Source organism: Sus scrofa, chromosome 2, assembly GCF_000003025.6.
Source record: "Sus scrofa isolate TJ Tabasco breed Duroc chromosome 2, Sscrofa11.1, whole genome shotgun sequence".
NCBI classification, from domain to species: domain Eukaryota; kingdom Metazoa; phylum Chordata; class Mammalia; order Artiodactyla; family Suidae; genus Sus; species Sus scrofa.
Genome location: NC_010444.4, coordinates 16,163,406 through 16,177,296, shown reverse-complemented (window position 1 = coordinate 16,177,296; position 13,891 = coordinate 16,163,406). Strand labels below are relative to the sequence as shown.

The 13,891-nt window shown below is 56.4% G+C and overlaps 1 protein-coding gene across 6 annotated transcripts in view; it reads left to right on the top strand.

Annotated features, from left to right (window-relative positions):
* DGKZ (diacylglycerol kinase zeta) overlaps window positions 1,254-13,891 on the top strand; it is a 41,998-nt gene continuing 29,360 nt past the window's right edge. For 2 of the 6 annotated variants that reach the window (XM_021085256.1, XM_021085255.1), the window contains exon 1: window positions 11,065-11,255. In XM_021085256.1, the coding sequence (XP_020940915.1) occupies window positions 11,080-11,255 (176 nt within the window). In that variant the 5' untranslated portion in view covers window positions 11,065-11,079. Of the gene's footprint in view, window positions 1,828-11,064; window positions 11,256-13,184; window positions 13,509-13,891 lie in introns of those variants that run through there. The other 4 variants (XM_021085258.1, XM_021085257.1, XM_021085253.1 and 1 more) reach the window with 3 other exon arrangements.

Below are 13,891 nucleotides of genomic sequence, written 5' to 3'. Positions count from 1 at the left end.
CTCCCACCTTCCGGGCTCCCAGTCAGTGGGGAAAGATTAGACAGACTAGACTAGAGGTCGGGTGCAAAGGGCAATGGGGTCTGGGAGAAAGAAGGGTGCTTTTCAGCTGGAGCCATCTATGGAGACTTCCTGGAAGAGGAGGCACTTCAGTGGCTCCCCAGAATTTGAAGTTACAGTAACAGAAGGAGATTTCAGATGAACCATGGTGTAGAGGCCTGATGCCCATTCCCAGAATAAGGAGTACAGATGAGTGGATGGAAAGGGATGGAATCAGATCGGATGTGGGAAGATCAAGGCAGGCCTTGAATGCCAGGCTAAAGTATAGGCAAGGGGGAACCACTAAATACTGCAAAGGGAGAGTAGATGCTATGGTCAAAGGGCAACTTTAGGAAGATGAGGCTGGGGTAGTGGATAGGAGGTGTTAGATTTGAGAAGCTAAGGAGGGTCCCATTATCATCCAGAGGTAAGGTTCAGGTGAAGACCACCCCAGTGAAAAGAGGAGCTGTTGTAAGGAGCAGAATTTCCAGCAGGAGGATGGACCCTAAGAAGACCTCTTGTCTTTCCTTCCGGAGTTAGTCTCCTCCCTTCTCCCCATCCAGGAGACTGACTCAGCCTTCCGACATTGACTTCAATCTTCTCCTACAAACTGCCCCCAGGAGCCTCAGTGGGGGCAGGTCCTCGGAGGCGAGCCGGGCCTTGAGGAGGTTGCCTGCCGGCCTGCCAGGCACCGGGGTCCGGAAGCTCTCCATCCCCACCCACCCTGAGCTGGGTCCCTCTCTGCGCAGGGTTCAGAAGAGCCCAAGGCATAGAGGCAGTGTTACGGGCAATCAGGTCTATCCTCAAATTCAAGGCGTCCCACAGTACGGTCCCCTTCCTGTGCCCCTCCCCAAATCTAATTGGGTCTCTAAATTCCTGTGGCGCCGACGGGGTTAAAGCCAGCTCGTGTCACCGCCCCCGCCACCACCACCCCCACCTGCCCGCCGCAGCGGCGAATGCCGAAGCCGGAAAGCGCGGGACGAGGGGGGGTACATCACAGCCGCTGAGTGACGGGCGGGGCGGTGATTGGCAGCTGCCGAGTGGCGGGGTGCAGGGGAGGGGGCGCGAGGGTGGGCTCTGGCGGGCGCCGGGGGCCGGGTTCGTGCCCGCCCCGGGCTGGGCCGGACTCGCTCCTCCGGTGCCCCGGGCCGGGCTGGCTCGGCGGGGCGGCGTCCTCCGCACCGGACCCCGCGGGCTGGCGGGTGTCTCTAAGGTGACACTCCGGTGCGCGGCAGCGGCGGCGGCTGCAGGAGCGCGCTCACCGCTCCGGCTCGGGCTCCGACCCGGCTCTGGGTCCCGCCGTCCGGGGGGCGCCCTAGCGCTCACGAAGCAGCACCCCGACATCAGCAAGGACCCCCCCGGGGGGGGCGCGGGAAGATCCCAGCCGGCCTTTCCCAGGCGCAGCGCCCAGCAGCTGGCAGCTCCCGTCGTCTGAGCCCCGGCGTCGGGAGGGACGTGCGGGACCCAGCGCTTTCCTCCCTCCCCGCCTCGCATTGCCAGGCCCAGGAGGAAGGGAGACTGAACTTGAGCAGGGAACCCCGCAAGGCCTCAGGAGCCACTGGAAGAGGGCGGCCGCAGGATGGCCGAGGGCCCGAGCGGCGGAGGGCCCCGCGGGGACGGGGCTGGCGGCGGCCGGGCAACGGAGGAGGAGGTGGTGCGGCGGCGCTGCCGCCGCGGGGAGGAGGCCGAGGTCTCGCAGCCGTGGCTCGAGGCACCCCGGGGCATGGCCGCTGGACCCCCGGTGGAGGAGCGGTTCCGCCAGATGCACCTACGCAAGCAGGTGTCTTACAGGTAAGGAGAATGCGGGCAGCGGGGAGCCCAGCACGTGGGACCACTCTCATTTTCAGTCGACTTTCATGGAGCGCTTGCGGCTGTCCTGACACTGCTCTAGGCCCTGGGGATTCAGAAATGACGACCAAGGGGTCTCTGCCCTCTGGGCCCAAAAGGGAGCTCCCAGGACCACTTCTCTAATGACCAGTGAGAGACCTATTCATTCAACATGGAATTACTGGTGCCAACTGGGTACCAGGCACTGTACTGGGCAATGAGGAGAGAAATAACCAAGACTTGATCCTTACAAACCTCCATCTGCTGGGAAGGGTGAGGAGCATCTTCTGGGGTAAAGAGGGGCTCCCTATTCATTCAATAGGCCTTACTGGAGCCTTCCTATGGGCTGAGCCGGCGCTAGGCACTGGCTCCTGGAAGTGACCGAGGTGATGCTCCCTGCCACCATGGCTGAGACCCTACTGCCTAGAGATGGGGAAAGAATCCCCTCCTGGACCCCTCTGCCCAAGCAGACCTTCACTGTCAGCCCAGTGGTAGACTGAACCTCATTCTCGCACCTGAATCTTCTTAAACGTCTCTGCCCGTGGAAGATTCCTGGCCTCCCTGGTCCTACCACCTGTGACCCAAGGAATCAGCTGGAGGGGGCCCCAGAGACCACTTTTATGATTTGGGATGAGTTGGGGGAGGGCTGCCTCTCCAGTTAGGGGGATGGGTAAGTTACACAGAGAAGGGAATCTGAGGAGGGGGTGGGGGCAGGCTAGAGGCCGCTTTTACCATCCTCTTCCTCCCCCAGATCACAGCCCCCACCTGGACTTGCTGCCCCTGGCCCAGCGTGACCTTCTCTGGAGGGTCCAGCAGGGACGTCGAGGCACCTGCAGTCCTTGAAGAAATCGATCTGGTTAGAGAGGACAAATTTCCTATCTATTTACAATCCCAAGGACTTGGGATGTGTCTGAGGCTGCCCTGCTTCTCCCTGGGGCTTCTGGAAAGGTGTTTTGTAAAAATGGCCTAGTGCTGGGAGCTTGAAGGACCTCAGTATTCTTAATGGCTATGAGACCATCAGGCCTCCATCACTTGGTGGAAGAGAGAGGGGAGGGGACTGGTCCACCATCATGAAGTGAGATGCTCAGAATAAATGGGCAGGAGATTAGATTCCCATGGGCCCTTCCTTCACTGTCTGGGGCCTATTAGGAATCAGGGGTACACCCGGTTCCATTACCAAGTTCTTCTAGAACATCATGCGAAAGGAGGGTGTTGTCTGTCCCCTGGTTGCCAAGAGAAGAGCCCCTGAATGTCCCCTGGGGGAGGAGAGAGTACAAAGAGACATGGGTAATGGAAAATAGAATGGAAGAAATACCAGTCCGGGAGTCAGGAGACCGGACTTGTATTCTCACTTCTGCCAGTGACTTGCGTGTCCTGAAGCTAGACAGTCTCACTCTCTCTCTGGGCCTTAGTTTTTCACCTGTAACATCAGAGGGTGACCCAAGGTTTTCCTCAGTTGCAGGTCAGGGACAAACAGCATCTGGAGCTGAAAAGGAAGCCAGAGCGAGATAGAGGCTTGGAGGGACCAGGGCAGAGAATAAGCAAAGGGCTAAGATGGAAGATGCTCTGTGTACACACACACACACACACACACACACACACACACACACACACACACGGAGGCAGCCGCAAGGGCTGGGATTCCCTTGGGGTGGTTCCTGAATGGATGCCCCTCCACAGCCCAAACTTGAGGCCTCTAGTCACTAAGGATACAGAGTCACCAAGCTGTGACTCCTCTCTGGCTGTGAAGGGATCAGGAGACCTCCGGGTCACCAGTGTAAGGGCTGCAGAAGACAGCACCAGAGTGGGTTCCAGCTGTCACCCCTGGACAGATCAAGCGAGGCACCTCCTCACATCCTGGTTAGACCAGGAGCTCCATCTTAGGACCAGAGCAGGACAAAGCATCAAGGCAAGAAGAGCGCCTTGGGTGGAGCGCAGAGGAAGCCCCCAAAAAGAGTCAGAGCCCTCGGCTTCCCAGGGGACCCAGTGGAAAGACTCAGCCCTCCCGCAGGGCTGCCGTCCTGAGTGGCCTGGTGACCAAAGCTGCCCTTCCTTGTACAGGCCGCTGGGGGCTGGGGGCCCTTTCTACATCCTCTGCAGTTCCGTGCAGCTCTGGCTCGCAGCGAAACCTCCCACCCTGCTGTGAGGAGTTGCTAAGAAAAGCAGTTGAAAGCCCTTCACAGAGAGAAAAGGCTTTTAGATAGAAATGCGGGGGCAAACTATCTGAGGGCGAGGGGTGGGAGCCAGCGGACGCGGGATTGGAGCCTGGCTGCCTCTGACGCAAGCGGGAGCGAGGACGGGGGTGTTTTCAGCAGGACGGGAGGAGCTTTTAGGGATGTGGGGATTTCTGGGAAATAGGTTTCCTTTACCCCGCAGCCCTGGCATGGGCCGGAAGCAGCCCTGGCAGCTGCTTTAGGTAGACGAAGAGATGGCAGGTCTCTGTCGGTAGGGGGAGGGGAGAGAAGACGATCTTGGGTCTGTATCTGGGCCTGAGAACCCCCAGATTACTTGAGGAATCCTAAACACTCCAGGGTGGGGCTCAAGAGACCTGTCATGGCTCAGTGGTTAACGAATCTGACTAGGAACCATGAGGTTTCGGGTTCGATCTCTGTCCTCGCTCAGTGGGCTAAGGATCCAGTGTTGCCATGAGCTGTGGTGTAGGTTGCAGACACGGCCCAGATCCCACACTGCTGTGGCTCTGGTGTAGGCCGGCAGCTACAGCTCCAATTAGACCCCTAGCTCAGGAACCTCCATATGCTGCAGGAGCAGCCCAAGAAATGGCAAAAAGACAAAAAAAAGAGAGAGAGAGAGACCACTGGAAGGTGGCCTCTAGCCTGAGAGAAGCCAGGGGTGCAAGGGACACTGGGTTCGGTCTGAAAGGACCAGTCTGAAGAGGCAGAACTTGAACCTCTGGAGGTCAGCCCAGTGATCCCCCCAAGCCAGATCAGCTAAGGGTCTCTTTCAAAATCATTTCTTAAGCCCTCCCTGGAGATCCTGATACAGAGATTCTGGGGCCTGAGATTCTCAACTTTAAAAACCTCCCCCAGGTAATTTTGATAGTCAAGTAGGTTTGGAAACCACTGGTTTCACCTGTGGAGAAGCTGGAAGAGAGAGGGAAAGGGTAAAATGTGAGCTGAGTCATTGGGATGTGACCCCTCTGCTGGGGTCTGGGTAGCTCCAGAAAGACCTTGAAGGAGGACCTGCCCCTGTCTCTGGAGCTCAGGCACTGTATGGGCTGGAACTGGCACTGTATGGCCCAGGCACTGTATGGGCTGGAAATACGGGATCTGGTCCTTCCTTTGACAAAAGTGTGATTCAGTACAGGGCCAGGCAGTAAATAGCTCCAGATTTGCAGGTCACACCATCTATGCCACTCTGCCCTTGCCACCTCAGACCCAGAGCTGCCATAGGCAGTACGGAAACCAATGAGGGTGCCTGGGTCCCAGTAAAACTTTATTTATAGACACTGAACTTTAAATTACATATCATTTCTGTCACAAATATTATTTTGCTTTTTCTCAACCATTTAAAACTGTAAAAAACCATTCTTAGCTCACGGCCATATAAAAAAAACCACACAGCAGGCCGGATGTGGCCCATCCGCCATGTGTGCCAACCCAGCACGTGGGAAAGCAGCTCATGGCGGGCACTGGGAATTAATGCAGGCACCGGGCAAAGAGGCACATGCATTGTGCTGAGACAGTGCGATCACCTGCAGGCACTCTTCAGGGTCAGAGAAAACCTGGGTTCAAATTCTGGCTCTGCCTCTTCCTAGCTGGGTAAATCACTTTCACCTCTGACCCTGTTTCCTCTATGGAAAGTGGGAACAGTTATACCTGCACCAGAGGGAGGCTGGGAAGATGAAAGAAGATTAAGAGATGTAAACTTCCTGACTTATGGGGAGGAGGGGAGACCCAAGTCAAATCTTCTGCCCTCTATAGCTGGACCTCCTTGGGAATTGGAGGCGGCCTCTGAGTGATGGATGGATGGAGACCTGGAGGTGGCAGAGTACAATAAAGGCTAAGAACGGGACTGAGCCTGCGCGCGTGTCCCAGACTGCAGTTCTCCCTCTGCCCTCTCCACCCCCACAGAGTGGCTGGGGTACCAGCTGGCAGGGGAGGGTGCCCCCTGCTGTGGGCTTGGGACTGTGGGTACAAAGCTCCTCGAGGGAGGGGCACCTGATCCAACTCTCCCTGCTGCTATTTACCAGAAGCTAAAAATAACCCAAGAGTGACAGGGAGATGGGGCCGATTTGTAATTTAAATAGCAACAGGATAAAGCAAGGAGCTGCAAGAGATCACATTCTGTCCTGAATTAAAAATGCAAAAACCGGGGGCAGAGAGCTGAGCTGGAGCTGGAGGAGGGGGCCCGCTGCCAGAGGAAGCCGGAAGCCGGGGGGCTATCATTTTCCTTCCTTTGGGAAGGGCGGGGGCCCTTCCTCCCCTCAGGGACCCAAGGTTCTTGCTGACTAGTGAGTCAAAGGCCACGGACGGCCATGCCCAGAGGTGGGGCCAGGCTCGTGAAGGCAGCAGCTTAGAGATTCCAGAAAGAGGGTCTTATTTGACCTGATTTGGGCCCTGGGTGCTTGGAACAGGCCCCCTCAGCATCTCATGTCCCCCACCTCCTGCCCCAGGGGCACAAGCCATTTGGGCCTTTTGGGTTGCAGTGGGGGGCTGGGATGGGTAGTTCCAGCAGATGCACTGGGACAGGTTCTTCTCTGCTGTGCTGCTGAAAAGGTGGCTGGAAGCCTGGGCTGGAGTCTCATGTTTGCTTCAGTTGGTGCAACTTCACAGCAGAGCATTCAGCTCTGTAGCCCCTCAGAGATCCAGATCCCAAGGACAAGGGTTAGACAGGCTCGAAAAGGCTATCTTCAAAGATACACAAAGTGGGTAGGAAAGACACTGGGGCTAGACCTGGCCTCAGCTGGGCTCCACCGCGCTTGACCAGAGCTCTTGACCTATAGATGTTTGGGGAAGGAAGAAAGACTAAGCAGGATTCATAGAGGAGGGGGTGGATTTAAGGGCCACCAGATAGCATCTTACAGATGATCAACTCAGCCTGGGAAAAGTTAAGCAATTTGCTGAGATCCCACAGCCAGTAACTGGTAGAGCTGGGTTCCAGACTCAGATCGGTTTCAATACAAAGCCCTTTGTCAGGCATCCAAGGGCCTGGACTTTCATCCCTCGGGATCTTCTCTTTGGCTTTGTACCCCCTGCACATATCCCTGGGAGGGGGTAATAGGGAGGGGGTTTGAGGACTGAAAGGTGGTTCTGCAATCAGGGCTTATGATCCAGCAGATGTGGAGGGGAGGCTGGAAAGACAGGAGACCTGCTGATCTTTCCCTGGGAGCTCTACAGTCCAGGCGGGGGCAGAAGAAAGCTCCTCAGGGCAGATCTAGCCGACCACAAGGAAGGGAAGAGCCCACCAGGGTCCTCTCGGCTCTAGCCTGGGCACCTGGGAGATGCCAAAGGACAGGTTTCCAGGAGAGATTGTGATTTGAGAGACCCCTGACTGCGAAGCTGCCAGTGCTACACCCCCCAGCTCTCTTGCTCCCGTGGGAAAGGGTCCCCAGCCCATCCTCCGGATTTCCTCCTGCACACGACCCAGAAGGAGCTTAATCCAATGTCCATCTGTCACTAGACAGCAGCACCTGCGGCCCAGCTCAGGTACATCTGTCTCCTCTGTGGGGGCAGAGGCCCAGCACCTGAGCAGAGGCCAAGATTGGCAAGCGCTTTCAGGCTCTAGGTTGCTCCCTGGACCACAGGCTTCACTGCTGGAAAGGTGCATGGGCTCCCCAAAGCTCTCCCCCACCCCATGTTTCACCACAGCCCCTCAAGCAAACAAGAAGCCAGTCTGCCTCCCTTGGCTCAGCTTGCTGGACACCTGTATTCAGCTCACTTCAACTTCCATAGGAAGTTACTGAATACATACCGTGGACCCAAGAGGGAGCTAGGAGCAACACTGGGTTCAAGAGTCTTGTAAGGAGACAAGACTAATATGCATAAAAGGTCACACGATAGAGGAATATTTGGGGGGAACAAAGGTGAGTATCAGATACATCAGAGGGTGAGGAGTGTTGAAGCAGCATTTGACACTTAGTAGGTATTTATAAAATATTTGTCAAACAAATGAATGAATGAGTGAAAACTAGGAGATCAGGGAAGGAGATTCAAATGAAACTGTCAGAACTAGACAAGCTCTTTGAAATCATCGGATCCAACCTAGAGATGTTAAGTGACTTTCTTGACGTCACACAGCAAGGGCTGGGGTTTGGGCCCACTCTTTCCACCTTCCCACTTTTGCGTTTTGGGGTTGGGTTTTGAAGGATGGAGAGTTTGATTGGCCAAGTTTTCAGGGCAGACAGGGCAAGGAGAGCAGCACAAGCAGAATAGAATGTCAGGGCTAAGGGCGGCGTGTTACAAGAAGTGGAAAGAAATGTTTGTTGAGTACTTACTGTGGGGCAGTCATCAGTGTGGTAGGAGCTCAGAGAAAATCTCTGCAGGGAAAGCTTGGAGGAAGAGGCAAAAAAGAAAAGAACCGGAGCAGAAGGAGCCTTGAAGGTCAGGCCAAGGAGGCTGGCTTGGCTGGTTTTGAGAGCAGAGGCTGTCCAGATCGTGGGCTAAGCGTTTGGTGTCCTGGTACATTTCTTTTCCCCAGCTCCCACTTGCTCATCCAGGCCACGGAAAGTAGAACACCTCACCCTCTGGGGCCGCAACAAAGCCCAGAATAATTTTCTTACCCAGATTCCTCTTCCTGTATGTATCTGGGTGGATTCTGAGGGGTCCCCAGCTCCCCGGGGCTGGCACACGTTGTCCTAGGAACTGCCAAGGGCATCCTCCCCAGCCTTGTGCACTTGTCCTTTCCAGGCTTGTCCTCCCCACCCCACCTGCAAAGTACTGACAGCTTCAGTGAGTACAAGCTCCCAGGGAACGTGGTCCCACAGCCAGGACTGCTCTGCCTCCCAGAGCCTCCAGCCTGCTCGGCTTCCCCTCCAGGAGCCACATTTCCTGCTCTCTGCTGCTCCAGGGCTGCCAGAAGCCTCAGATTGAAAACAAGCCCAGCCCCATTTCCTCTGTTTAACTGTTCAAGCTACTTGCAGAATCCCTGGGAGAGGAGGACAGGGCCCTGCAAGCAGCTTCCTTCCAAAACAGGACCTGCCTTGAGGCAGGATGATGAGCTGGAGGGAGAGCCACTGAGAAAGGGGGTGCCAAGCCTCAGTGGCATCATCTGGCTATGTCCCCAATCCTGGAGGGGCAATAGGATGTCTTATCTAAGGGCACAGACTCTGAGGTGAAATTCTCACTTCTTTCACTTACAGGCTGGGTAACCTCGCACAGATGAGCTTAGCCACCCCGTGCCTCTGTTTCCCCATCTGTAAGAGGAGGCAAATAACAAGATCTACCTCATAGGGTTGTCACCAGGATTCAAAGTTTTCTGGTGGAGAAGTGTCCAAGAAATATTAGCTATTTTTTTATTATTACCAAAATAAAAGTATTTTCATGACATGGCATGATTTATTAAGCAAACATTTCTTAAGAAATACTGTGTTCCAGTCATGAGGGGCACAAAGGTGATTAGAGCACCAGATGGAGGTTTCTAAGGGCTGGGATGGCATCGTGTGTAATCCAGGGTCTGCCAGTTCTGTAGCGTAAATGTTTATTGGACTGAACTGAACTGACACCCTTTCCGTCCTCGAGAACTTTACAGCCTTTCTGGGGAAACAAAGAGATGTAGAGCTAAAGAACTATAGAGGAGTGTGATTAAAGAGTGCTTAAGGAAGGTACGATTTCCATCCTAGAATCAGCCCTAATAAGAAAGAGTAAGTGGGGAGTTCCCGCTGTGGCATAGTGGTCAAGAATCCAGTGGCAGTGGCTCAGGTCGCTGCAGAGGCGCCACTTCAACCCCCCGCCCAGTGCAGTGGGTTAAAGGATCTGGCGTTGCACTTGGGCTCAGATTTAATCCCTGCCCTGGGAACTTCCATATGATGAATGTGTGGCCATTAAAAAAAAAAAGAAGAAGAAGAGTAAGTGTATGCCTTAATATTTATTAACCAAATCCTTACAATGGCTTCAAATCCAGCCTAGTGTGGACTTTCTGCTATTCTTCAGGCACATTGAGTATATTCCTACTCAGAGGGGGGCCTTTGCTCTTGCTGTTCCTTCCACCCGGACTGCTGTTCTCCCAGATACTCATAGAATTTGCGCTCTCAATTCACTCAGGTCAGTTCTCAAATGTCACCTCCTCAGGGAGCCCATCCCTAATCCCCCGCCTCAGTAGCCCCGGTGTCATCATTCTCTTCCCGCTCTGCACTGGCTTCATTTTCTCTATAGCGTATCTCATTGCATTACCTGACATGATTTCCTGTACTGATTATGTGTTTCCCAGATGCCTTTTCCCCCAGAAGCTAAGCGATATGAGGGCAGAGCGCTGGTGCCTTGCACACGGCTGTGTAGTCCGACACAGCACCTGCGGCTTAGAAGGCGCTCAAGAAATAGTTAGTGAATGAATTAACTTGTTAAACCTCTCACCTCTTATTAAATCCTCCTAAACCCACAAGAGCTCAGTTATTACTATTGCCCCATTCCACGTAACAGATGAGAAAAACTGAGGCTCAGAAAAGCTCCCTAGCACATGTCTTCATCAGTTGACAGCCTACCTTATTCCAAAAAGGGTTTCACGTGAAACTTCTGACCTGATCCAGGGTGCACAGCTGGCAAAGGGCAGACACAGGACGTGAGGCCACAACTCTTAGCTCCATTCGGGTTACTCTTTCTACTGCCCATGTGCCTGACCCTGTGTCAGATGGTGGGGTGCTTACAGAGGTGAGCAGAGAGAGAGCCGTGGGGGGGCCGGGCACCGCCCCAGTGCACTGGGTGGTTGTGATGAAGTGGGAGACCTCAGCAGGACCAAGAGGCAAAGAGCAGAGCCATTAAGAAGGTCAGATGGGGGCTGAGGTTCAGAGTCCCGCCTGGGCAGGCCTGCTGGCTGCCTGGCTGGCTCTGACTTGGTGTCTGACTTGGTCTCCTGGCTGCTGGGCTGGGCTTGTCCTCACCTGCCTTTCGTCCGCCCGAGCAGCTCCTCTTCCCAGCCAGCCTCCTGCCCTGGCCAGCGGAAGGCGCCTCCGAGGCCCGTGGTCCTCTACAGGGACAGCCAGCCGGCCTCTCGCAGGGCCCCCGGTCAGGAAGTGCCGAAAGAGGAAGAGAGTCGCCGGGCAGGATGAGCGCACTGGGGGCCGGCCACAGTACCGGGGCAGGCTGCGATGAGGCTGCAGCTCTGGGCCCCGCGGAGGCTCTGGAGACCGAAGAAGGGGAGCGGCCCGGGGTACTGAGGCAGATGTGGCGCTACCGCTCCTGGGACGTGCCACAGATCCCAGCCGAGGCCCCCCAGTCACAGTAGGTACTTGGGTGGCCAGAGAATGGGCACAGGGCCCTCTGGCCCTCTAGTCCTCTATGGGTCTTCTATCTGGGGGTGGGGGGGGCGGGTGGCAGAAGTGGGATCACCCTCCCACCTTATGTCCAGAGCTCTGCAGGGGCTCAGAAAAAGGCAAAGGGGTGAGAGCGGCTCTGATGTTTGAATTGCTGTGGGGCAGTGTGTGGGGGGGTGCCGCTGAGCTTGCAGAAGGCTAATAGTTGAGGGAGGGGACAGCAGGGAAATCTGGGAAGAGAAGCCTCTACAAGAGTGTGGCATTGGATGCCCTGTGCAGACTCAGTGGAGTCTTCAGCTGCCTTTGGGCTCCTCCCTCAGAGCCTGGTGTCAGAACCACTGGGAAACTTTCCCAAAGCAAACCATGCCCCAAGGGGGACCATATCTGTCCCACTTGTGGATTTCACTGCCCACCCTGGCACCTGCTGCTGGTGAGAGGGCTGGGGCCCCACCCCCCTGGTCTCCAGGCCCAGAGGAAACATGGAGGAAGCTAGGAGAAGGTTCTGAGCCTCTAGATGCTAGCTATTTTTCAAAACGGCAGGCTTGCCCACATGTCACAGCTTCCCGCACTGGCCTAATGTGGCTGGCTAAGGCTGGAAAACGGGCTGCCAGAACCCCAGAGAGGGTGAAAGTGAAGTAGGTGACACAGGATGTGGCTTTGCAGAGAGAAGCACTTACAGAAACAGCGGGCAGCTGATATGGGCATCAGGGTGGCAGGATTTGGAGGGAGAAGACTATGCCCTCCAGCTTCCAGGCCTCCTCTTGGCAGCCATGCAGGGGCTATCAGAGGCTGTCCCTGAGCTGCTGATTCCCAAGCATGTATGCTGGTTGTGCCACCACTGGCGACTGCTCTGGTTCCAATTGCTTTCCGCATCTCTAGAGAGGACAACCTTTGATGCCCTTGGGGGTGTGTTTGTGTCTGCAAGGCTTATTTCTGGGTGGGTGAGGCATGGGTAAGAGGTATGTGGCAACATGTATCCGTTGACCTGTATCGTTTGGGGACATAGGAGAAAGATGTTTATGTTCTCCGAGGGCATGTATGTTGGTGAATAAGAGTGGTCCTTACATGTATGTATTTATGAGTGTGTGAGAAGTGTGCAGGTTGATCCCTGTACTGCAAGAGACTTACAGGTTTCTTTGGATAGTGTGTTGGGGAAATGCTATGTATAAGGAGCGTGGAAGAGTAAAAACAACTTCAAATAGCCATGAAAAGATTTGCGTGAGAAACGTGTTGCTGGTGTGTGTGAGGGTCACTAAGTGGCTTTGGGTCCTGGTATAAATTTCTGAGTGTGAGAGGCCAGGTTTGGGAAGTGTTAGTTTGAGTAATGAGTGAGCATAATTGTGCGTAAGAGACATGTTTGTGCTGCGTATGGGGAGCACTGTGTGACTTTTGTTCCCGTGGGCGTGATTTGGGAGAGCCAAGGGGGTAGGGGTGGAGACTGAGTAGCTGTGATGGGCACAGGGTGTGCAAGAGAGAGGTGTTATTCCTTGTAGATGTGGGAGGGGAGGTGGTGACAGCCACCCTCGCGAATGTTCACTTGTGAGCATGTAGGCTGTTTGGTGAGGGGAGGGGGGCTAAGAGGAAGGGAAAAAAGGTTGTGTGTCTGGGAGTGCGCAGTCCGGGTGTGTCTGACTGGAGATTCTATCAGATCCGGGTGGACCAGCCGCCGGTTTGTGGGCGGGGCCTGAGTATACCCCGCCCCTTCTCGGCCCCCGCCCTCTCTGGAGGCCCAGGCTGGTTGCGGCGCGGCCAGCGGCCGGCAGAGGGCGCCGCGGGCCGGTGCCACCGCGCAGCCGAGGGGGCGTGCTTGGCGGCGGGCAGGCAGCGGCCCGGCCAGCTATGCGGGGTCCTGCGGCCGTGGCTGGCGGCACTTCCTGGAGCGGCAGCGGCCGCTTCCCGGGCACCTGGGCGTGGGGCGCGGGGGCGCGCGGCGCAGGGCGGGCGGAGCGAGCGCGCGCCATGGCCGCGGCGGGCGGTGCGGAACCGGCGTGGTGAGCCCCGGCCGCCGGCCCGGCATGGGCGTCTCCCGTGGGCCCGCCGCCGGCCGGGGCTAGGGCCGGATGGAGCCGCGGGACGGCAGCCCCGAGGCCCGGAGCAGCGACTCCGAGTCGGCCTCCGCCTCGTCCAGCGGCTCCGAGCACGACACCGGTCCTGAGCCAGACAAGGCGCCGCGGCGTCTCAGCAAGCGGCGCTTCCCAGGGCTGCGGCTCTTCGGGCACAGGTGAGCGGGGCGGCAGCGGGGCGGGCACCGCGGCACCCGGCGAATACCGTGTCTGGCATCGGGAGGCATTCCTCGGCCACCTGGTAATGCCACCGAGCAGAGTCTCCCCGGACACCAGGCTGTCTTAGCGTTGCTCTGCGTGGCGGTCCTCCACCAGTGTCCGGGCACTGGCACCGAGCTGGGGTCATTACTTGGCACCGGGCAGCTTAGCGCGCCTCCTCTGTGGTACCGAGGCAGGGGCGGCTTCCAACTTTCCAGCAGGGAGACAATCACCTTAACTCTCTGGCACCAGCAGGCAGTGTCCCCATGACTGGTCACGATCCCTTCTTTGGCACTGATAGAACACGGCCCCCTTCTGAGCTTTCTGGCCCCCGTGAGGTGGT